The 26461-nt window shown below is 34.8% G+C and overlaps 1 protein-coding gene and 2 pseudogenes across 1 annotated transcript in view; 2 read left to right on the top strand and 1 right to left on the bottom strand.

The window, feature by feature from the left end:
• Nucleotides 1-26461, top strand: part of ATP11B (ATPase phospholipid transporting 11B (putative)) — a 126105-nt gene that overhangs the window by 48958 nt on the left and 50686 nt on the right. Inside the window, exons 10-19 of the mRNA XM_028100836.2 lie at nt 266-347; nt 7558-7708; nt 8821-9018; nt 15321-15563; nt 17028-17203; nt 17649-17717; nt 19030-19103; nt 19177-19280; nt 21661-21842; nt 23023-23226. Coding sequence (XP_027956637.1) covers nt 266-347; nt 7558-7708; nt 8821-9018; nt 15321-15563; nt 17028-17203; nt 17649-17717; nt 19030-19103; nt 19177-19280; nt 21661-21842; nt 23023-23226 — 1483 coding nt within the window. The remainder of the gene's footprint in view (nt 1-265; nt 348-7557; nt 7709-8820; nt 9019-15320; nt 15564-17027; nt 17204-17648; nt 17718-19029; nt 19104-19176; nt 19281-21660; nt 21843-23022; nt 23227-26461) is intronic.
• Nucleotides 15853-16685, top strand: LOC148165026 (transcription factor BTF3 pseudogene; annotated as a pseudogene).
• Nucleotides 23957-24712, bottom strand: LOC114206937 (tRNA-splicing ligase complex subunit RTRAF pseudogene; annotated as a pseudogene).

The raw sequence follows: 26461 nt of genomic DNA, 5'->3' as shown, positions 1-26461 counted from the left end.
ATCAGTTTCAACTCTAATAATATCTCTTTCATTCAGATATATTAATAATAACTCAGAAACAGAACCCTCATGCCTTTCCCATCCAGCAGGTTGAGTGACTGGAGTTCCCCAAAATTGGACTTGGAAAGCCTTTTAAAAACTCCAAAAAGATTTAAAGGCAAATTGTAACAATAATCAAATAATACATTTCCTTTCATGCTAGTGAGTAAACCTCTCTTTTGGAATATGCCAGTGGATTATTTTAAAGAACTGTTTTGTTTTGCAGGAGTCGCTATCTACACTGGAATGGAAACTAAGATGGCATTAAATTACAAGAGCAAGTCACAGAAACGATCTGCAGTAGAAAAGTAAGAAAACTATTTTCATTTACTTACACATGAATATGTATTATTCATATATGTTTAAAATACTAGATTTATAAAAATATATGTCAGTCAAACAAAAGATGGTATCCTTGAGAATAGAGATGTATACATGTAGCATTTTGCACAATGTTTGGCCTATAGTAGGTGTTACCTTATGACTTTCAAATAAATACTACTGGATAATATCAGAATCACTTGGTAAGACTAACCCTCCTGCAGATAGCAATTATAAAATCTGGACAAAATTTTTTTTACATAAACACGTATTTGAAAATACAAGAGAGTGACACAAAAGAGACAGAAAATGGCAGAGTCTACTCCTGAAAGGTGGCAGAAGCAAGGGGAAAGATTTAAGAGTGCAGATTTTTGCCTGAAGGCATTCCCCAATTCATGTGCTGCATAGGGCATCAGAGAGCCTGATCTTTACAAGATTTAAGTGCTAGAGGAGGTTTAAAGCTGGAAGAACAGCTAGACAGAGGAAAACCAGGTAAGGGAGGGAGCCACAGAAGGGAATAAACTCCAAAACCTGCACATAAATTATACCCAAATCTTTGGCTGACTGTTAGAACTATACATGTGCATAGGAGACCCCAGTGGGCTTGACAGAAGAACAGTATCAGGAAGCTGAAAGAACAGAACAGAGAATTTTGCTGTTGCCTGTTGCAGTGGAGATAGACTTTGATATTTGAGCCTAGCCAACTTAACTTCTGCGAAAATGAAAATCAGCACTCTTCTGAGGAACATAAAAGAGTACAGAATCTGTACAACCAATTATTTATAAAATCCAATAATGTAATCAAAAATAAGTAGACCTGTAAAGAAAATGTGACTTTTATTTAAGAGAAAAAGCATTTGATAGAAACTGTCACCATAATGTTCTATATCTTGCAGTTGGCAGGTAAGTTCTATAGAGCAGATATTGTAAGTATTTTCAAGGGACTAAAGGAAGATGTGAATAAACATGTAAAATATCAGCAATGAAATGGAAACTACAGAAAACAGTATGGAGTTTCCTCAAAAAGTTAAAAATAGAACTGCCCTATGATCTAGCAATTGCACTACTAGGTATTTACCCAAAGGATATAAAATTACTGATTTGAAGGGATACATACACCTTGATGTTTATAGTAGCATTATCAACAATAGGCCAGATTATGGGAAGAGCCCAAATGTCCATCAACTGATGGATGGATAAAGAAGAAGTGGTATATATACACAATTGAATATTACTCAGCCATAAAAAAGAATGAAATCTTGCCATTTTCAACAATGGGGATGGAGCTAGAGAGTAATATGCTAAGCGAAATAAGAGAAAGATAAATACCATATGATTTCATTCATATGTGGAATTTAAGAAACAAAACAAATGAACACGGAGGGTGGGGCGGGGGGGTGGGCAAGAGGCAAAGCAAGAAACAGACTCTTAAGTATAGAGAACAAACTGATGGTTACCAGAGGGGAGGTGGGCAGGGGATGGGTTAAATAGGTGATGGCAATTAAGAAGGGCACTTGTGGTGAGCACTGGGTGTTATATGTGGGTGATGAATCACTAAATTCTACTCCTGAAGCTAGTGTTGCACTGTATGTTAACTAACTAGAATTTAAATAAAAAACTTGGGGGAAGAAATGGAACTATAAAAAAAAATTCAGTGGATATTCTTGCACTGAAAATATAATTGCTGAAATGTAAGTGCCATTAGGTGGGCCCAACATCAGATAGAAGAAGGCAGAAGAAATTGTCGGTGAATTTAAAAAAGCAATAGAAATTATTCATTCTGCAGACCAGGGAGAAAAATGATTGAAGAAAAATGAACAGAGTTTCAGAGCCATGTGAGACAATACTAAGCTATCTATCTAATTGAGTCCAAAAGAGGAGAGAGTAAAAGGGGCAGAATAAAACTATTTGAAAAAATAATAATTGAAAATCTCTAAAATTTGAGAAAAAATAGAGTGGTAATTTAAATCCAACAAATCAAAATTTGTGGACTCAAGGCAAAGCCTAAGTTGGAGAGAAATTTTAGCTATAAATATATATATATATATATATATATATATATATATGGAAGAAAAGCTTCAAATCAGTCATCTAAGTTTCTGCCTTATGAAGCTAGAGAAAGAGGAGCGATTTGACCCAATCAGAGAAGAGAGAACAAATATTAAAGATGTGAGCTGAAACCAATAGAATAGTAAACAAATAATAGACAAAATTAACAAAGCCAAAACTTGGTTCTTTGGAAATATTAACAAAATTGGTAAATCTCTACCTAGATTAAGGGATTAAGGGGAAAAAGAAGTGGTAGGAGAGAAAACTACAAAATTACCAACATCAGGGATGAAAGAGAGGATATCAGTATGGATCCTATCTACTGTGGTCACTTTATCCACAGGTAAAGAAATATTGTGAGCAACTTTATGTAACTACATTTTTCAACTTAGATGAAATGGATAAATTCTTTGAAAATACAACTTACAACAGTTGATACAGGATGAAACAGAAAATCTAGATAGCCCTATTATCTATCAGAGATTTTATTTAAAAAAAAAAAAAATGGTCCACACCAAAGGATAGTCTTTTCAACACATAGTGCTGGAACAATTGGATGTCCATATGCCAGAAACCAAACTTTAACCCTTACTTCCCACCATATGCAAAAACCAACTCGGGGGCACCTGGGTGGCTCATTCAGTTAAGTGTTTGCATCTTGGTTTCAGTTCAGGTCATGATGTCAGAGTTGTGAGATGGAGCACCGCATGCTGATTGCGGAGCCTCCTTGAGACTCTCTCCCTCTCCCCACTGCTTCTCTCTCTCTCTCTCTCATTCTCTCTCAAATAAATAAATAAATCTTTAAAAACGAACAAAAAACTAGCTCAAAATATAAGACCTAAACATAAAAACTTAATCTATAAAATGTGGGAGAAAATATTTGTGACCTTGGGTTAAGGAAAGATTTCTTAGATAGGAAGCATACAAAAAAGGAATCAAAAACAAAACCAAAACTTGATAAACTAAACTTCATCAAAATTAAAACTTCAGCACACCTGAAGCTAATATAACACTATGTCACTGTTTAAAAAAATAATAAAACTTCTACATTTCCAAAAGAACTGCTAAAAAAAGAAAATGAAAAGAGAAGCCACAGATTAGGAAAAATATTTACAAAGCACATATTTTGTAAGGACTCATCTCCAGAACATGCATGCATTTTCACCACTTCTTTTAAACATTATCCTAGAAGCCTTTTTCAGTGCCACAAGACAAAGAAATAAAAGGCATAAGTACTGGAAAATTGTCCTTACCAGAGGACACATGATTTTTCACGTAGACAGTTGTACACATTCAACAACAAAACTATTAGGATTAATAAGTGAGTTTTAGCAAGGTCAAAACTACAAAACATGGTGAGAGATGTTTATTTAATGGAGAAATCACATTAATAGATTGGCAGGCTCAGCACTGTTAAACTGTAGTTGATGTGAAGATTCTTTCAGTACTAATTAAAATCCCAGCAAGCTTTTTTGTAGTAATTGACAAGATGATTCCAAAATACATATCCAGGGTGCCTGGGCGGCTTAGTCAGTTAGACATCTGACTTGATTTTTGCTTGGGTCATGGTCTCGGGGTCGTGGGATCAAGTCCTGCCTCAGGCTCCATGGTTGGCACAGAATGTGCTTGAGATTCTCCCTCTCCCACTTGTGCTGTCTCTCTCCCTCTCTCTAAAATAAATAAAATCTTTAAATAAATAAATAAAGTGCATATTGAAATGTAATAGCCCAAATGCATATGTAGAATGAATAAAGAAAGTCTCTTAAGAAAGCTGGAGAAGTTATATTATCTGACTTTAAGACAATATAACGGTACAGTAAATGTAGTACAGTATTAGCAAAAAAGATGTTTCAGTGGAGTTGAGAAATAGATCCATTTATATATGGCCAATTGATTTTCAGCCAAAGCATTAAGTAAATTCAATGAAGAAAATGAATGTCTTTTCAATAAATGATGTAACAATAATTGGATATCCATGGGGGGAAAAATAATAAACCTCAATTCCTACCTCATATCATACATTAAAAATTTTTTGAAGATGGGTCATATACCTAAGTGTAAAGGCTAAAACTATAAAACTTTTAGAAGAAAACTTAGGAAGAAATCTTAACAACCTGGGGATACGTAAATATTTCCTAGGACACAAAACCAATAACCACAAAAGAAAAAATTGGTTAACTGTTCTTCCTCAAAATTAAAAACTTCTCACACTTCACAATTAAGGAAATGAACAGGGAAGCCACAAACTGAGAGACTATATTCATAAAACATATATCTGACAAAGAACTTGTATCCAGAATATACAATGAGCTCATATGTCTATAATAAAAAAAAAATGCAATGAAAAAATGGCTATAAGACTGGAGCAGAGAAATTTTCACATAGAAAATACCCAGATGGCAAATAGACATACAAAAAAGTGTACAACATCATTAGTCATGAGAGAGATACAAATTAAAACTACAAAGAGATGCCTACCAATATATACTCAATGGAATGGCAAAAATTAAAAAGCTTAAAAGTTCCAAGTATTGGCAAGGATATGGAGCAGCTGGAACTCTTAATTCTAAATAATCAATGGGTCAAAGAGGAAATCTCAAAAGAACATTTTTTAAAATATCCGGAAGTTAATGAAAATACAGTATCAAATTTTATAGGATGAAGCTAAAGCACTGCTGAGAAGGAAATTTATAGCACTTGTGTTAGGGTTTTCCAGAGAAACAGAACCAGTAGGATATATATGGCCATATATAAGAGGAGATTTATTATAGGAGTTGGCTCACGTGGTTGTAGAGACCACGAAGTCCCATAGTCTGCCATCTGCAAGCTGGAGAACCAGGAAAGCTGATGGCATAATGCAGTCAGCATCCAAAGGCCTGAGAAAAAACCTGGAGCTCTGATGTCCCAGCTCAAGAAAAGAGAAAAAAATGGTCTTTTTTATTTCATTTGGGTCCTCAGTGATGATACCCACCTACATTGGTGAGGGCATGTCTCTCTACTAAGTCTGTTGAATCAAATACTATTCTCTTTCAGAAACACCCTCAAAGACACACCCAAAAATAATATTTTACCAGCTGTCTGGGCATTGCTTAACCCAGTTACCTTGACGCATAAGATTAACTATCACAGAACTAAATACTTACATTAGAAACACCAGGGGTGTCTGGATGGCTCAGTTGGTTAAGCATCTGACTCTTGATTTCAGCTCAGGTCATGATCTCAGGGTTCTGGGATCAAGCTCCACGGCAGTCTCTGCAGTCAGCTAGGAGTCTGCTTGAGGATTCTCTCCCTTTGCCCCTCCTGCTGCTCCTGCTTGCTCTCTAAAATAAATAAATAAATCTTTAAAAAAAGAAAAAGAAAAAGAAAAACACCAAGGACAGAAACTGAGATTAAAAACAATACCATTTGCAATAAATAAAACATTAAAAAAAAGAAAAACAGTACCGTTTGCAATCATTCTCAAAAAGGGAAATACCTAATTGTATATCTAACAAAATACATACAGGATCTGTGTGCTGAAAATTACAAAACGCTGATGAAAGAATCAGAGATGTAATGTTCACCTTGCCTAGCGAAATACTATAATACCAAGCTTGCCTGGTGAAAAGAACAGGGATTCTAAAGTTAATTCCTGACTTGTGTGATTTTGGTAAACTTATAGAATGATTTCTGGGCTTTGATCTTCATCATTAAAAAGGATGTGATCTCACAGAGGTTTTACAAAGATTAGACAACTTAGTGGATGTAACAAAGTTTTGTAAAGTCTTAATACTACACAAATGTTAGTTATATTTACACTTAAAATTACCTGAAAGTGTAAAAAAATTTTAGAATAATTATGGCAAGAATAACTGGCCAAAGCTGTCATTTACTGGAAGCATTTTGAACAGTAATACAACTAATTCAAATAGGCTTATAATCCTATGTATTGGTTATTTTATCACTGGTAAATAGATTCTGTTGAATGGTCATTTCTTAAAATATGAAGACTGTTTCCTTTATTTTTTTTAAATTGTATTATGTTAATCACCATACATTACATCATTAGTTTTATTGTAATGTTCCATGATTAATTGTTTGCGTATAACACCCAGTGCTCCATTCAGTACATGCCCTCTTTAATACCCATCACCAGGCTAACCAATCCCCCCACCCCCCTCCCCTCTAGAACTCTCAGTTTGTTTTTCAGAGTCCATCATCTCTCATGGTTCATCTCCCCCTCCGATTTCCCCCCCTTCATTTTACCTTTCCTACTATCTTCTTCTTTTTTTTAACATATAATGTATTATTTGTTTCAGAGGTACAGGTCTGTGATTCAACAGTCTTACACAATTCACAGCACTCACCATAACACATACCCTCCCCAATGTCTATCACCCAGCCACCCATCCCTCCGACCCCCACCACTCCAGCAACCCTCAGTTTGTTTCCTGAGATTAAGAATTCCTCATATCAGTGAGATCATATGATACATGTCTTTCTCTGATTGACTTATTTCGCTCAGCATAATACTGTCCTGTTCCATCCACGTCGTTGCAAATGGCAAGATTTCATTCCTTTATATGGCTGCATAGTATTCCATTGTGTATATATACCACATCTTCTTTATCCATTCATCTGTTGATGGATATCTTGGCTCTTTCCATAGTTTGGCTATTGTGGACATTGCTGCTATAAACATCGAGGTGCACGTACCCCTTCGGATCACTACATTTGTATCTTTGGGGTAAATACCCAGTAGTGCAATTGCTGGGTCATATGGTATCTCTATCTTCAACTTTTTGAGGAACCTCCATACTGTTTCCAGAGTGGCTGCACCAGCTTGCATTCCCACCAACAGCGTAGGAGGGTTCCCCTTTCTCCGCATCCCTGCCAACATTTGTTGTTTCCTGACTTGTTAATTTTAGCCATTCTGACTGGTGTGAAGTGGTATCTCATTGAGGTTTTGATTTGGATTTCCCTGATGCCAACCGATGTTGAGCACTTTTTTATGTGTCTGTTGGCCATTTGGATAAGACTGTTTCCTTTAAATAGCTACCATGATATCTTATATATTTTTATCTCTTAATACCAGTATAAAATTTCCAGGCAGATGAATATAGTAACACATAATTGACATGTTTTATATTCTTTTTTTCCTTATTTCAGGTCAATGAATACATTTTTGATAATTTATCTAATAATCCTTATTTCTGAAGCCATCATCAGTACTATCTTGAAATATACATGGCAAGCTGAAGAAAAATGGGATGAACCTTGGTATAACCAAAAAACAGAACATCAAAGAAATAGTAGTAAGGTATTTTATGGTGTTCTTGACTCTGCTGTAAAGGAAACTTTATTCTTTGGCAGTTACTGATTCGATAGTGACTTCTGATAGGAGTGACCACTATAATCTAAAACCATTACTGCTGAAGGGTGACAAAAAGACACTGTAAGTGAAGAGTGACCAGCATGTTTATACTGGTATGCTTTTTGCATTTTAGGGCATAAGCAATTGTATTCCATATGGCATGACTTGAATAGTTACAAGAGATCACAAAAATTTAAATCATCTATAATGGCATTCCCCTTCAAAACTACAAATTCAGTTTTTTATTCCATTTACTGTATGTTATAAAGTGAATGAAAAAAGTAAGTTGATTTTCAGTTCTGTCAGAATAATTCAAGGAGTCTGTCAGTCTATTGATGGTATGAAGTAATAACACAAAATATGTCATATTAAGTTTTAAACTGAATAAATATGGACTACCAGGAAAATTTAACCTGCAATTTTGGTAAATAATTATTCCCCAGATTGCACATTAGATTAAAATACAAGTATTGGAAGACAGATGTGGATCTCAAGAAACCACAAAGCAGATCACAGAACATATTTTCCCTATTATTCATAATTAGGTATTTTACCTTTCACAGAATATACATTAAAATATGACACTGCTATGCTATTGAAGTAAGCTATTACTATATAATCTAAGTGTTTTCATTGCCAGCAGTTCTGGTCTAGCAGTTCTTGAAATATTTTTTTTAAGTTGCAGTAAATTTGTAGTTACCTGTGATTTCAAAGGGTGGAAATGGAATGGTAAGTATACTCCAGGGGTTACAATTATAATTTTTTTTTTCTTGAGGTTGTTTCAGTCACACCAGGCTTTTTGGTAGCTTCTGAAAAGTAACAAGTAGTTCAAATTTAACCTTTTCTTCTTTTACTTTGTTCAAGATTCTAATGAACAATAAAATAAAAGAAATGTATTAAAGAAACAATTCAAAAAATGAATTTCAATTCATGAGACTTTTGCTTCAGAATATAGTTGATGGTCTGTTTAGACTTGAAACTTTCTGATAATGTTCTTCAGTATTACTAAGGAAATTCTCATATGTTTTCTCTTATCAAACAATCATTTTTCTCCCTAGATTCTGAGATTCATTTCAGACTTCCTTGCTTTTTTGGTACTCTACAATTTCATCATTCCAATTTCATTATATGTGACAGTCGAAATGCAGAAATTTCTTGGGTCATTTTTTATTGGCTGGGATCTTGATCTCTATCATGAAGAATCAGGTCAGAAAGCTCAAGTCAATACTTCTGATCTGAATGAAGAGCTTGGACAGGTAAAAGGATCTTTTTATTGTGTTTTTCTAATTTGTTATTTTTCTTGAAACAGTCTATGTACAAAGAAAAACGTTATGAGGCTTATACCAAAAAATAGCCCTACTTTCCTCCACACCTAACTCTTGTTTCCCTTTTAAAAAAAAAAGATTATTTGAGAGAGAGAGAGAGAACGAGCAGGGGGGAAGGGGAGAGGGAGAGGAGAAGCAGGCTCCCCACTGAGAAGGAGCCAGATATGGGGCTCGATCCCAGAACCCTGGGATCGTGACCTGAGCCGAAGGCAGACGCTTAACTGACTGAGCTACCCAGGCGCCCTTGTTTCCCATTTTTAAACCTGAAATCGTTTCTTCCATTAGTTAGCACTATATAGTATTCTTTCTTGATTTTTAAATTTTAGACATTTATTATGGGATATAATCTTATGCTACTGTTTTATATATATATACATACCCAGATATATACTCACTTTGCCTCCCCATAACCCCCTAATATTTTTATATCACAATTAGAGATTTAATAAATATTTATTTATTGACATTATTTTGACTCTTTTAGTATTGCTTACTAATTTCAAGTTCTTTAAGTGTGCCCTATGATACTATAATTACATTTTCTTTTTTATAATTTTCCCTAGAATTAATTGCTCTGTTTTTTCATGCTTAATTGCTCAAAGTTTCTGATGAATATATGAAACATCTCTCTACATATTGAAACACATCAGGTAATTTAGGATTTCCTTTCTCTTTCTCTCTTTCTCTTCTTTTGGTGGCAGCTTTTTTGGAGACTTCTGTCTTCTTCAGTATGGGCTTATGTCTGGGCCTGCTTCTCGGCTGTCACCCAAGGACTTCCCTTTACTATCACCCTGGAAATTCCTTTGCCTCTCTCCTGTTTTGGATCTCCTGGATCCTGTGTCAGCCCACCGAGGGCTTATTCTCTTATTTTGGTAGAACACATCTTCTAATAACTTCCTGGAAAAGGATGCATGAGAGGAAAATATTTTGAGGCTTTGCATGGCTGAAAATATCTTTATTCCCGTTTTTTTTCTTTATTCCTTTTTTGTACTTGATTAATAATTTAGCTGTATAATGCATCCCAGGTTGGAAATTAGTTTTCCTCCAAATTTTAAGAGCATTTCTCCATTTTTTTCTAGCTTCCAGTGTTGCTGTTGAGAAATCCAGTGCCATTCTGATTCCCAGTTCTTTATGTGCGGTCTATTATTTTATCTCTGGAAGTGTTTAAGATCTTTACTTTATGTGATAATTCTGAAATTTCATGATGATATACCTAGGTGTGAGTTTTTTTTTTCCTTTCATTGGACAATGAGCTCTGTGAGCGATTTCAGTCTAAAAACGTGTACTTCGATTCTAGGAATTTTTCTTACATTATTTCTTTGATAATATGTCTTTTTATTTAAGTTAGTATTTGGATATCTCAGACCATTTATCTTGATTCTCTGATTCTTTGACTTTCAATTTTCATTTACTTGTTTATAATTCTGGGAGAATTTGTCAACTTTATCTTTCTACCTAACTTTTGGTTTCTTTTATTTCTGTTATAATACTTTTAATTTCTTTTTTTTTAAGATTTTATTCATTTACTTGAGAGAGAGAAAGTGAGAGAGAGAGAGAGAGAGAGAGCACAAGAGGGGGGAGGGTCAGAGGGAGAAGCTGAGCAGGGAGCCCAATGTGGGTCTTGATCCCGGGACTCCAGGATCATGACCTGAGCTGAAGGCAGCTGCTTAACCAACTGAGCCACCCAGGCACCCCTATTTTTAGTTTCTGATATTCCATTATATCTGAATAGTCTTCTTTTAATTGCATCTTACTCCTTTTCTTGAATATGATCTATTCTTTTAGTTCTCTGAGGATATTAATGATGGTTATTTAAAGTCTTCTGTTCCCTGCATTTTCTGTTTGCTCGTAGTTCCTTTTTCAATACAGTTAGTTCTGCTATAATGTGAAAAAGCAATCCTAAAAATTACTCTTCTATGTAAAGAAAGTAAAAACCACAGGGCTAATGGGATTGGGAGTGCAACAAAAATTTCGTTAGTAACACCTTTAAAATAAATTGTTAAGAATTACATAAATACTGGGGTACCTGGGTGGCTCGGTCAGTTGGTTCTCCGACTCTTGATTTCTGTTCAGGTAATGATCTCAGGGTCCTGGGATCCACGTGGGGCTCCACACTGGTGGTGAGTCTGCTTGAGGATTCTGTCTTTCCCTCTCTCTGCCCCACCCTCCCCATTCACGTGTGCACCTGCATGCGCTCACCCTCTCTCAAATAAATAAATCTTAAAAAAAAAAGAAGTACATAAATACTATAATATATGTGGCATTTTGTCTTGAAAAAGACCAGAAGGTTAATTGTGGAAGTGACCATCAGAGAAGTGTTGCAACCTGTGTGTCATTGTGAAGTATTGAAAGGAAGGTTATCTGAAAATAGAAGTGGATGGCTGTGGCTTTTAACACCTATGGTGACCTGAGGTGGCTGGTAGCTGTTTGAGACGTGTACATTTCATGTGTTCCTTGTGTGTAGTTTGCTGGGATTTCTCACAGAGGAAATTGTGCATAACCAAATGCAAAGCCCACATTATGCTCAAATTGTTTTCTCATATATGAGTTACATTGTTATAGATTCATGTTTTCAAGACAGTGTTATAGCAGAACTGACTGTAATTTGTTTTAGACTCTACCTTTCTTTTAAGGGGTGATCCTCAAATGAATGCTAATCTTTGGTTTTCCTTACAAGCTTAAAAATTTTCTCTAGAAAAGCCTTGCCATCCAGTTGTTTTTTTGACATATTCCCTAGTGTCAGTATTGGTCTTTCCTCAGTTTCCCCAGAGAGAATGACTACAGTTAGTATCTCTGCTGCTTGTGATTGTTAGAGCCATCCAGTAGAAGTCTCCCTGTTTTTAGCATACTGTCAACACTTCTGTTTTCAGCTGTCTCAGACCTGTTTTCAGCTTTCCATGGGGCTCAGATTCCCTTTGGTTCAGTCCCTTCTTAAAGAATAAACCTTCCAACTATTACTCAGATAGATGAAGGGCAGTCTCAGGTTTGCAAGTTATCAGGAGATTTCAGGTTTCAGACTGTCCCTGGTACCTTCATTTTCAGCCTCATCCTATGCTTTCACATTCAGTAGTAGCTGGTACATCTACTTCCTGCGAGTTTTTGGGAAAGGGTTTCCCCCATTGCTTAGGTTTCATATTCTAAGTTTTGTTAAGTCACTTACCACTCATTCATCTCCTTTCCATCTTCCAAACTTGTCATATCTCCCTTTTCATGTTCTCATCTACCATTATTTTTGTTCTTTTTTTATTCCTTTACTCTTATTTTAGTAAAGTCTCAAGAGGAACAGAGATAATTGTATTTGTTCAACCTACCATTTTTAACCAGAAGTTGATCCATTTATTTTTAGCATTTAAGAGACTTTAGTAATTTATGCTAAATATTAATTCATGTCACATTTCTTTAATTATGTATCACCTATTCAAAACCTAAAAACATAGCCTGTTTTTAGTGCTTCTTTGAATACATTTTTTTCCCATTTTTTCTTTACTTTGACCTTTTCTATCCCAGTTTTCCCCTCTTCCTCTTTTCTTCATGTTAGAATATTGTTTTTCTGGAACCTCACACTGTTTATGCATATACTCCTACTTGCTCTCTCTATAAGAAACTTTAAATGATAACTTTTTAAAATTTATAATTCATCTAAGTCTCTCTTTTTACTTTTAAGCCTGCAAGTATTTCATAATATGTTTATTGCCTCTATTCTTTTATCTATTTTTATACCAATGAAATCTACTTTGTCATATTCTGTGCCCTTTCATTTCCATACTGTAGAAGAAACTGCTCTTATGATGGTGTATAGTGCCCTCTCTATAACTAAAGTTAAGAGTTAAAACTTGATTTTATATATATTTTTATTTATTTTTTAATATTTTATTTATTTATTTGATGGGGGGGCAAAAAAAGGGAGAGGGAGAAACAGGCTCCCTGCTAAACAGGGAGCCTGATGTGGGGCTCAATCCCAGGACCCTGGGGTCATGACCTGAGCCAAAGGCAGACGCTTAACCCGCTGAGCCACCCAGGCGCCCTGTATATTTTTAAATATCAAAGTAATTTCTTTTATTTATCTCTGTCTAAATTCTAAAGAGTCCTCCATGACTGATAGGTCTGTGTCTATTCTAATCATCTTTGAAATATTATTTCTCTCTGACTGCTGATGTATTTTATATCATAATTTTTTTATACCTTATTCTTACTATTCTTTCTGATCTAAAAGTTTTTTATTAACTTGTATAGGTAAGTGACATCTCTCTGTATCCATCTTTATAATTCAACATTTGCCATAAGTAGTGGGCAGTCTTTAATACCACATAGCAAAGATAAAATAATTCTTTTATTTCTAATTTCACCATTTGCTAGCTCTGTGACTGGGTAAGTTATTTAACCTAACTCTTTCTTTGTTTCTTTTTCTCTAAAATATACATAATAATAGTACCTGCCTCATGGAGTTGTTGAGAGGATTAAATGAGTTAGGACACTTAGCAGTGCTGGCAATATAGTGGTTGCTGTACAATTATTGGCTTTTATTATTATTACTTTACATAGCAGAATTCCTACATCTCAGGTGTTGTAGTTATCTTTACTATTTGCAAGAAAATGAACTTTAAGGTATATTTTCTCACTTTATTTCTTGGTCCTAACAATTTTTTCCGGTTTTAACTCTGCCTCCCTTTTTGTATGTTGAGCTTTTTATTCTGCAGTCTTGCTGAACTCATTTATTAGTTCTAGTAGTTTTTTAGTGGATTCCTTAGAAATTTCTATATACAAAGTCGTGTCATCTACAAATGGTTTTACCTCTTTTCTAATCTGAATACCTTTTATTTCTTTTTTCTTGCCTGATTACCCAGGCTAGAACCTTCAGTACAATGTTGAATAAAAGTGGCAAGAAGAGACATCTTTGCTTTATTCCTGAACTTAGTTTAAGGGAAAGCATTCAGTCTTTCTTCATTAAATAGGATGCTAATTATGGGGTTTTGTAGATACATTTTATCAGGTTTAAGAAATAGCCTTCTATCCCTAGTTTGTTGAATGTTTTTATCATGAAAGAGTATTGGATTTGTTAAATGCTTTTCTTGCGTCTGTGAAGATGATCATTTTAATAAAAGAATAAAGAATAAGTACCAATGTATTATTGTGGTAGGTTTCATTGACTGATTTATGTTGAACCTATCTTGAATTCCAGGGATAAACCCCACATATTCACGGTGTATCTCTTTTGTATATGTTCCTAGATTTAGCTTGTGTTTATTTTCACAAGGGGTATTGGTCTATAGTTGTTGTTTTTCCTTGTGATGTGTACCTCCCTTTTTAAATGACAACTTTCTCAGATCACTGTTGCATTAATCAAATCCTCACCACAATCCTAGTTGTATCAAGACTTGACTATTTCATCCTTCTCTTTTTGGACCTACCTTCTTATAGGGTTAATTTTCCAGAATTAGTCTCAAAAGAGTAGTAAAATTATTTGTCTTACCTACTTTTAAAAAAAATATTTTCATTTAGGGGCACCTGGGAGGCTCAGTAGGTTAAGCATGTCTTCCACTCAGGTCATGATCTCAGGGTCCCGGGATCAAGTCCCGCATCGGGCTCCCTGCTCAGCGGGAGCCTGCTCCTCCCTCTCCTTTTGTCCCTCCTCCCTGCTTGTGCTCTCTCTCTCTGTCTCAAATAAAGAAAAATCTTAAAATTTTTTTTTTTCATTTAAACACTTTCCTTTTCCCTGGAGTTTGTTTTCTACCCTTGGTTTCAATTTCCTCCATCTATCTAATATTTTAGACAACTTTCCATCTCTGACTTCTTGTGTTGCTATCACTTTGTGTCCCTGATCCCAGTTCTGTACCATTTCCTCTGGACCACATACCATTTCACATTTCTAGGTTATTAAGCATCCCTTCCACCCTTGCTCAAAGATCATTCTTGGTCCTACTGCTTCAAAACACCTTATCCAGGAGATGGAAAAAAATATTAATCCCACATTATCAGTCAGCTGTACACGTGAACATGCACCTAAAAATGCCACAAACTTCAAAGTTTATAAAGATTTGAAATATTTTATGTTATCCTGTTTTGTTTCTGTGCATCTTTATTTATTTGTGCTTAGATTATAAAAAAATCTCAGCATCGGTATACTAATGTTAGTAAGTAAACTTGACTTCAGGGGACAGAGGAGGACAAGGTTTTTTTGTTTAACATAGGACCATAAACACAAAAGTTTGTTTTCTTTTATCTTCCATCTCTAGGTGGAGTATGTGTTTACAGATAAAACTGGTACACTGACAGAAAATGAGATGCAGTTTCGGGAATGTTCAATTAATGGCATAAAATACCAAGAAATCAATGGTAGACTTGTATCTGAAGGACCAACACCAGACTCTTCAGAAGGAAGCTTATCTTACCTTAATAGTTTATCCCATCTTAACAACTTAACCCATCTTACAACCAGTTCTTCTTTTAGAACCAGTCCTGAAAATGAAAGTGAACTGGTAAGCAACTTTTAAATTAATAAATTGGAATTTCATTTGAAAGAATTCTCTTTGGTAGTTACTGGGGTAGGAGAAAAAATTTAAGTGTCAGTGGGGCAAGGAATATGTACTTGAAATGTATATCCTTTGATTCAGCACTGAGAATTTGTAGTCACGACCCAGTTTAACTTGCAAATTAATATGTGTCTGCCTTAGTTCTCTGAGTATTTAAATGAGACTAAGTGGAGAACCCTTACTGCCTTGAAGTAAAGAAAAGAAGACTTTGCTAAGAAATAGAACTTAAAGCTGCCATCTTGCGTCCCCGCGTGTGTGCACCTAATCTCAGCTGGTCCGCCCGAGACCCCCTGAGCGCCAACCCTATTCCCCCGCGCGGTCCCATTTCCGCTCCAACAAGATGAAAGAAACTATCATGAACCAGGAGAAACTCGCCAAGCTGCAAGCACAAGTGCGCATTGGTGGGAAAGGAACTGCTCGCCGAAAGAAGGTGGTTCATAGAATGGCTACAGCAGATGATAAAAAACTTCAGTTCTCCTTAAAGAAGTTAGGGGTAAACAATATCTCTGGTATTGAAGAAGTGAATATGTTCACAAACCAAGGAACAGTGATCCATTTTAACAACCCCAAAGTTCAGCCATCACTGGCAGCGAACACTTTCACCATTACAGGCCATGCTGAGACAAAGCAGCTGACAGAAATGCTACCCAGTATCTTAAACCAACTTGGTGCAGACAGTCTGACTAGTTTAAGAAGACTGGCTGAAGCTCTGCCCAAACAATCTGTGGATGGAAAAGCACCACTTGCTACCGGAGAGGATGATGATGATGAAGTTCCGGATCTTGTGGAGAATTTTGTTGAAGCTTCCAAGAATGAAGCAAACTGAATTGAGTCAACTTCTGAAGAACATAAAACTTGAAGAAGTTACTGGGAGCTGCTATTTTATATTATGACTGCTTTTTAAAATTTTGTTCATGGATCTGATAAAATCTAGATCTCTAATATTTTTAAGCCCAAGCCCCTTGGACACTGCAGCTCTTTTCAGTTTTTGCTTATACACAATTCATTCTTTGCAGCTATTTAAGCTGAAGAAGCCTGGGAATAAAGTTTGAAACAAGGTTAATAAAGTTCTTTGCCTAGGGAAAAAAAAAAAAAGAAATAGAACTTAAATGTATTTAATACTTTTTGAGATCTCACTTTTTCCACAAAAGAGTTTTCATCTTTACTTACAATTTGGCTATGTTTCCTAAAAAGATACTCTTATGTTGAAGGGTTATAAGCAATTTTACTCTGTGGAGTCAGAAGCAACCAGCTAGCATTCAGGCAGTTCAGGATTGTAGCACTCCTGTTGTAGATCTAAGATAACCAAATTATGAACTGTATTTATTCACATTTTTTTGAATTCTGCTTACAGTTTACTAAATGTTACTTGGTAATGGAATTTTTATTGAGAATATTATCTTTCTACAGATTAAAGAACACGATCTCTTCTTTAAAGCAGTCAGTCTCTGTCACACTGTACAGATTAGCAATGCTCAGACTGATGGCATTGGTGATGGTCCCTGGCAGTCCAACTTTGTACCCTCCCAGTTGGAATACTATGCATCTTCACCAGATGAAAAGGCTTTAGTGGAAGCTGCTGCAAGGTAGTTTGATCTAATTTCCAAATCTTCAGAAAAACACCTTTTAAATGAAAATGTGCATATACTAGAAAATTACTTTAAATTGTCAGACAAAATTCATAAACACATAAGGTAGAAGTGCACTTTAAATTGTAAATGAGAATTTTATATATGTTATTAATTTTGTTGTCAGGCTTGCATTGAATCATATTTTGAAGAGATCTTTAAAAATCTGGTTACTACGAAATATAAAGAATATAATTTGTGAGAAATACTTGTGTATGTATTGTTTTGAACCTACTCTGATTCTTCACGTTCTTAAAAACAATGCCATATTCAAAGAAACATTTTAAAATACATCTTAAATGTATACTTTAAATATTTTTATTCATGCTAAGTTATAATGACATATTATGAAACATGAAATGTCATCCTTAAATCTTATATTTCTTTATCTTTTAATCCCTAGAATTGGCATTGTATTTATTGGCAATTCTGAAGAAACTATGGAAGTTAAAACACTTGGAAAACTGGAACGGTAATTTTTTTCTATACTATAGTTTTCTATGTATTTAATATAGAACAGGAATCCGTAAACTATGGCCCATTAGTCATATCTGACCTACAGCTGGCTTGTACAGCCTGCAAACTTCATTACGTTGTTGAGAGGTTGTTTCCGTTTTGTTTTTTTTTAAATGCAACAGAGACCATATATGGCCTGCAAAGCCTAAAATATTTACTATCTGGACCTTTATAGAAAAAGTTTACTGACCCCTGCTCTAGAATGATCTAATACTATGTTTACTTCATCACAGTAATAACAATATCCTACTCTGACTCTTTCGTTTGTATTTTAGCTTAATGTTTCTTGAATTTACTCATATGTTTATTTTTATACACTCTTGGGGTAATAAGTTTCATGAGTTTTCTATAAATAAAAATTTCTTCATATTTCCTATGATTTTATTTTTCAAACATTAAGGAACAACTGCCTATTTCCAATATTTACAAGGCTTGATAAATTAGTCCATTCCTATTCTATTCATACCTTTCATGGTTTTACCAATTCCAGTCATATGTCAACTCCAGCTGTCCCTTTCCAAACTGTGCTTTTCCAAACTAAAATAGAGCTCGTTCTTTGCTATTTTCATGTAGAAGCCTGTCTAGCTCATTTCATCAACTTATGAACCATCATCCCACTGTTTTTTTTTTGAGATGTATACATCATTATGTATGTATATCACTATATAAATCTATCCAGAAAACTTCAAGCCACACCTGACCTATCCACACACACTCTTTTACTACTCCTTATAAAGGCATTTGTTCCCCCACCTCTATATAACGTTCACCGTGTCAGGTTCAGAATCACTGCTATAATGATCCTCTGTTACTAATGTGAGTGTGTTATATTTCTCAGGTATGTTTGGGCAGAAAAGAGGGTTAAGAATCAATTACCTTTTTTAGTGAGAAAAACGTGAAGCTGGGCAGATCTGGATTCCAATCCTTGCTGTGCCACTCACAAGCTTATTTGACTTTAGGAAAATTACTTAATCTTTCTGAGTTTAATAGTCCTCATCTGTAAAATGAGATAAGACCTACCTTCTTTGGTTCTCATGGGTATTAAATGACATAAGGTATGTAAAGTACATGGCATTTGGTAAGTACTCAATAAATGTCAGTTCCTTCTATTTCTATCTTGTGTTGTTATTAATGATTCATAACCCATCTTGAAAATGTAGTTGAGATTAATTTCTTGTTCTAAATCTTACTTTTATAGGGGTTCTTTTCAAATATTCACTTAATATTATTCAAAAAAAGTAAGCTTTTGGTCTTATTTTTTTCCTTAGGTACAAACTGCTTCATATTCTCGAATTTGATTCAGATCGTAGGAGAATGAGTGTAATTGTTCAGGCACCTTCAGGTAACCTATCTAAACGTCTATGAATTTTTATTTATCTAATATTAAGAGTTTGATAACTGATTTTTCTTTTTAGGTGAGAAGCTTTTATTTGCTAAAGGAGCTGAATCATCAATTCTTCCTAAATGTGTAGGTGGAGAAATAGAAAAAACCAGAATTCATGTAGATGAATTTGCTTTGGTGAGTGTAAATCTCTAAGATATATAAAACTCTAAAAGATATACATATGAAAGATTTAAGGCTTCATTTTTGCATTAGTAATTTATCAAAAAGTATAGAATTTCTGCAGATCTGTTACATTATGTGTTGGCTTCTACATTCTTTGGTTAAAAATTGACTTTTAACCTGCTAAAATACAAGTCTTTTCTTTGAAACTGTTACAGCCAGGGCTTTTTTGGCTGCAAAGACCATTCAAATTAATATATTAAAAAGAGGAGTTTACTTAAAGAATATAGGGGAATCCCAAGCATGTGGAGATAATGGAACCTTTGTACATTGCTGGTGGGATTATAAATGGTACAAACACTTTAGAAAATACTTTAACGGTTCCTTATAAAACATAGAATAATATAGTTACTATATAACCCAGGAGTTCACTGCTAGTTATATACCCAAGAGAACTGAAAACATATGTTCACACAAAAAGTTAAAAGCATTCCTAAATAGGCAAAAGGTTGGAAACATCTGAATGTCCATCAGCTGATGCATGGATTAAGCAGTATGTCATATTCATATAATGGAATGTTGTTTGGCCATTAAAAGAAATGAAGTACTCATATGCTATAACATGGGTGAACCTTGAAAAATTCCTATGCGTAGTGAAAGAAGCTAGTCACAAAAGGTCACATGTTCTGTTTATATGAAATATCCACAATAATGGAATTTATAGGGACAAAAAGCACATTAGTGGTTACCAGGGGCTAGAGGAAAGGGTAAAAGGGAAGTGTCTGCTAATGGATATGGGATTCCTTTTGGGGGTGATGAAATTGTTCTGAAATTAGATAGTAGTAATAGTACAACTCTGTAAATACACTAAACAACCACTGACTTGTACTCTTTAAAGGAGTGAATTTTATGGTTTGTGAATTAGTTCTCTCTTACTAGAAGAACATAGGAGAATCTTATGAAAACACAGTGCTACAATTCATGTGAAGAGGAAAATTTTTAGGCAGCTCTTAAGAACTTATGATCTCTCATTTCTGCATTTCTGTAAATGATTGCTCTATACTCATCTCTACCCACCTGCCTCCTTTACTTACATATGGTTTATTTTCTCCCATTACTTGTTTCCTAATTGTTTATGATCTGGTTCATCTATCACACTGTAACATCCATGAGAACAGAGACATTGTTCTACCTTACACTCATTTTAATCCAGAACAATACTGGCACATAGTTGGCATTCAGTAAATATTTGTTTTAAAATGAATTAGTTTCCTATATTAATAACTCTCATGGTCCCTTAACTGTTGTTTAAGAAAAACAGTTATTTATAGGTGTGGGTCATTTGTAAATCAAGGAACATCAATATTTAGAAATCTGAATAGTGTCATGTAGTATTTTAAAATGTACCCTTTCCAAGTTCTGTTATTAGAATATTTATTTTGGGGGGTGCCTGGGTGGCTCAGTCAGTTAAGCGTCTGCCTTCGGCTCAGGTCATAATCCCAGGGTCCTGGGATCGAGTCCCGCATCGGGCTCCCTGCTCAGCGGGAAGCCTGCTTCTCCCTCTCCCACTCCCCCTGCTTGTGTTCCCTCTCTCGCTGTCTCTCTCTCTCTCTCTCTCTCTCTCTCTGTCAAATAAATAAACATTTAAAAAATATGTTTATTTTGGGTTTTTCTGAGGAGAATGTACAGTAAGAGAAGGAACTTGTATAGCTCTTAGCTGTAGATACCAACTTTCAAATAGTAGCACCTAAGAAAAATTTATGCCCAGGAGAATCAGATAATCGAATATATATTCCTAAGTGTTGTGTAATTCCATTTCACCAGTGAAGTTATATAATGATACAGTTTAAAATCATTTGGTGACTATAGAAAGTATTGTTTATTTGACTTCATTATTTGAACTGTAAATTCATTATACCATAAACTCTCAGGAAATTATGGTCCCCTTTGCTTAAAAAATTTTCTTATGAAGTATATAAAAGTGGATTTGTAAGTGTTAAAACAAGAGTAGAACCTGGGGCTGCCTCTCTCTTGACAGTCCTGAAGTTACCCCTATAAAACTTTCTGGCTTTCCAGGTAAAACAGTTTTAAAACCACAGTGAGATAATCTTTATGATCCTGTCTAGGTTTTAATATGCTACAATTTAAAAACTTTAATTATTTTGAGCAACTTTTAAGAACGCATCAGAAATTAAAAGAGCTATGATAATATGCGTCCCATAACTCAGGTCATGAGGGCTTTGTGACACTTCATTTATTTCCTATTACTAAATGATAGTACTTTTTAAATTTTGTGATTGATTTTTGGTAAGGCATCCTCAGTTTATTTCAGTGACTTCTTGATTTCCCATTAGTTATTTTTGTTCAATTTTTGTCTTTAATTTTTCTGTTTTAGAAAGGGCTGAGAACTCTGTGCATGGCCTATAAACAGTTGACATCTAAAGAGTATGAGGAAATAGATAGACGTCTGTTTGAAGCCAGGACTGCCTTGCAACAACGGGAAGAGAAATTGGCAGATGTCTTCCAGTTCATAGAGAAAGACCTGATATTACTTGGAGCTACAGCAGTGGAAGACAGGTAAGCATCAAACAGGCAATATCCTTTTTCTCATGTAAGAATTTTCTTAGCCAAGTATTTCTAATTTATGACATAAATTCCATTTATTAACATCCTATAATAATGTATTTTAAATCAAAATAGAGAGTTAAAGCCTTAATTTTTCCCAATCAGTATATACAGTTTTTACTCTAGCCAGATATCTTAAATAGATGAAAGAATTCTGCTATGTACAGTTTTGCCTATAGGCTTGAATTTTTAGAGTACTCCTCAGTGTGCCATACAGAGGCTTTAAACGCCTGCTTAATTCTCCAGCGTCATTTCCCACCTTAATTCTCCAGCGTCATTTCCCACCACTGCCTGCTTCCACTTTCTGCTTCAGCAGTACCAAGCTGTATGTAGTTCTCTGAACAACTATAGTTAAAACTATTCTATTTTGTGCCTTTGTTCTTTGGCAAGGCTGTTCCTTCTGCCTGGATAATTTTTCCTTTATCCATTTGTGAATGTCTTTACAAAGTATAGCTCAGATAGTACCCCCACTCTTAGGTCTTAAGACCTTTCCTTACCACTAATAGGATTAAAAATTCTCTTCTTTGTGAAGTATTCATGTTTTGTAGATAGTTCTATGTTGTTTTTGTGGCAGTACATTACAATTATTTCTTTAAAGACTTTCTTCTCATTAGTTTGTGAATTCCTTGAGGTCCATTTAGTCTTTGTTCCCCACCACCTGTCTCTAAGAGTGTTTGTATTTTTTAAAATTTAGGTTTTCATTTACCTTTCATTTGGCCTCATGAGATTTCTGAGACTTACCTGAAATTACATCATCCTTTATTGTCCATAATTTGATTTTTAAACTACTGATACAAAAAATTTTCTTATGAAAAAAGAGAAAAATCTAATTTCAAATTTAAGACTTTCTAAATATGAGTTATGAAGACCATATATTTAGTTTGGTTCTATAAAAATCAACTTTGAAGATAAATTCTTAAAATATAAAGTTATAGATGTTATATTAACCAGATGATCACTAATTTGATTATTCCTTTTTCTTCCCTAATGGGAAAAAAATCAGTTATATCACTATACTATAACATTTTTAAGTCAGGGAGTCTAGAATTTACCTTACATGTACTATCTGGTTTATATTTAAAATGGTCAAAGATGTATTCTCTACTGCTAATGTTGTTTCTTTTATTTTCAGGCTGCAAGATAGAGTTCGAGAAACTATTGAAGCATTGAGAATGGCTGGTATCAAAGTATGGGTACTAACTGGTGATAAACATGAAACAGCTGTTAGTGTGAGTTTATCATGTGGACATTTTCACAGAACCATGAATATCCTTGAACTTATAAACCAGAAATCAGACGGCGAATGTGCTGAACAATTGAGGCAGCTTGCCAGAAGGTAAGAATGTAATTATCTGATGAGTTCAAGGGTCATCAAACTATGGCTCATGGGTCAAAGATGGCCCATTGCCTGTTTTTTATAGCCCATGAGCTCAAAATAATTTTTACATTGTTTAATGGAAGAGAAAGAACCTAAAGAAGAGTAATATTTTGTGATGTGAAACTTAGGAAATTCACATTTAAATGTCTGTAAGTAAAGTTCTGTTGAAACACAGGCACATTAGTTCATTTACATATCATCAGTAAAAGATTTTACACTACGATAGCCTGGTTGGATAGTTGTGACAGAGACCTTATGAAGCACTTTTATAATTTCTCACTGCTGCTTGATTTACTGCAGATTACAGTGACACCATTCTAAATCAGTAGCGTTTTGAGTGCCACCCATATTGCCCTATGACATTTTACTGCATTTTTATTATCAGTATTTATCCATCATGTCCAAACAAAAGAAAAATGGACTTTTAATATACTTTTAATGCACAGTGAAATATTGATTATTTTATCAAATTAGATGGTATTGTATTTATTAATCAGTGACACTTTATTTTTTTTTCCACCTTCCTGAACTTTATTAAAGAAAAAGCAATGATGGTAAATCTTGAGAACATAGTCAATTTTCTAGGATTCTTCCCTTGAAAATGTGACATTTGATTTCCAAACACATGCCAGAGCATACATGGTTCCCAGTTGTATTAAGTAGGTGAGAAGCTGAAATCCTAAAATGTTCATCTTCCAACTTTCCGCAGTCTGTGGTCTGTCTTTGGATCAGCAATAATTGCTTGAACAGCTACTATGGCTTCATTAATTTTTGTCTGTAGCTCTCTGAGCTCTTCTATATGCAGCAATCACAGAATTTGAGCAGCTTCATTAAGAACTGCATCTCCTGCGTCAGAACCAAGAATATGTTTGTCTAAAGCAACAGGCAAGCCCTCTTTCATTTGATTTGCTTTAGCAACTGCATCCTGGGTCAGGCGCTCCTGGACCAAAATGCGAATTGCCTTAAGCATTACCAGGTAATCATCATGACACTGAATCTAAAGAAGGTTAGCCAAAGCCATTACTACACCAGCCTTAAAATCAGGATTATTTACATCCAAGTTGATCAATGGCTCTGCATTTTTAGCTGCATTGTCAGCATTTTTTGTATTATCAGGTACCAAGTCCTTGTATTTTTCAGCATTATCTCCATATTCAAGTCTAACAGCTAAACCAAGAAGCGAGTTAATTGCTTCTTGTCGATCTTGAATCTTGAATCTTGAAAGGACAGTTAACATCTTTGAGGTACTTTTCAAAGAACTTGGGCCAGTCACTGCTGTGGATGTTTCTTAAATTACCTCTGTCTTCAATCTTGTAGTGTCTGATTTTCTGGTCTTCAAGCCAAACAATAAAGTTTCTAAATTCTCTTTCATCTTTGCAGTTGAAGCCAGCCGGGTTGTGGTAGTCGAGGGCCGTCAGCTTGCGGCAGAACATGGTCCCTGCATCTCGCTCTGGTCCCCTGGGCTTCAGCCGGGAGACGACACTTTATTTTTTTAATTTTATTTTATTATGTTAATCACCATACATTGCACCATTAGTTTTTGATGTAGTGTTCCATGATTCATTGTTTGCGTATAACACCCAGTGCTCCATTCAATACATGCCCTCTTTAATACCCATCACCAGGCTAACCCATCCCCCCCACCCCCTCCCCTCTAGAACCCTCAGTCTGTTTCTCAGAGTCCATAGTCTCTCATGGTTTGTCTCCCCCTCTTGATTTCCCCCCCTTCATTTATCCCTTCCTACTATCTTCTTTTTTTTTTTTTTTAACATATAATGTATTATTTGTTTCAGAGGTACAGGTCTGTGATTCAACAGTTCTTACACAATAGTGACACATTAATATACTACCCGTTTGAAAAGACATATTCAAAAATATAAAATCTCATTAAAGATATTTCTATTGTGTTAAAATGTAAAATCTCGTTATAGATCATCATTAAGAGGTAGACATTTGCAATTGATATTGATGATAGGGAGCATTAACTTTAAACCCCAATTAACCAAATTTTATCCTCCCGCCCCCAAAGAAAAGATTTCCATTCTTCTCATTGGTAGATTTACGTTATTTACAAAATTGTGCTCAATTAGTATTACTACATTTTTTTACTTAGTCAATAAAAATTTTTGTCAAAATCTGTTTTCTCTCTTTTAATATCTTGGCTCACAAAACCAAAAATTGAAATATTTACTCCTGTCTCTTTACAGAAAACACTTGCCAAATCCTGATCTAGTTTATATGACTAAACTGGAAAATGAATCTGCATTTTATTGTTCAAAGATAATTACCCAAGTATTTATACTCTAAATTCATTTTCTTTTTTTCTAAGTCTGTTTTTTGTAGTCAGATCAACTTTATTTAGAAGCTCCCTTTAACATTCTGATTTTTCTCAGTAAATTAGGATTGCTTCTGTTAAGCATCAGGGGTGCTCATATGTAGGTATCTTAGGTCTCCTACAGGTACCTGTCATTTGTGGTCTTGTGATGCTAATACAGAAAAAGAAATGTGAAAAGACTGTGCCACAGTTATCAGTGTATTTTCAGAGCTTTATTCACATTTGATATGCAGGCACTGGTGTGGTACTAAACTCAATTTCACCAAAGGAAAACTTATTTAAGGAATGTTTTAAAGAGACAGTACAACTCTCAGAAGGTTCTTTGTTTGGAATTCAAAAACGGGGTTGATCTAGGTAATTATACTATAGCTTGGGAGTAGCGACAACACCATTGTAGCTGCTTAAACATTTAAGTACCATAATGTCAACAAGAACTCCCTAAAACATAGAAATTAATTGCTCAGAATCATTTACTTTATATATGCTTTCTAAAATATTAATTCTGATTTTAAAAGTAATAAGTGTCCATTTAAAAAATGCTGAAAATGATAAAGAAGAAGATACCCCAGAATAAACCTAACCAAAGAGGTAAAAGATCTATACTCTAGGAACTACAGAACACTCATGAAAGAAATTGAAGAAGACACAAAAAGATGGAAAAACATTCCATGCTCATGGATCAGAGGAATAAACATTGTTAAAATGTCTATGCTGCCCAGAGCAATCTATACCTTCAACACCATCCCGATCAAAATTCTAATGACATTTTTCTAAGTGCTGGAACAAACAATCCTAAAATTTGTATGGAATCAAAAAAGACCCTGAATCGCCAAGGAAATGTTGAAAAAGAAAAACAAA

This window comes from Eumetopias jubatus, unplaced genomic scaffold (assembly GCF_037043125.1).
Source record: "Eumetopias jubatus isolate StellerSeaLion01/CBP00866 unplaced genomic scaffold, mEumJub1_p1.0 scaffold_1, whole genome shotgun sequence".
Taxonomy (NCBI): domain Eukaryota; kingdom Metazoa; phylum Chordata; class Mammalia; order Carnivora; family Otariidae; genus Eumetopias; species Eumetopias jubatus.
The sequence above is the reverse complement of the archived record's forward strand: the minus strand, read 5'-3'. Positions and strand labels throughout refer to the sequence as shown.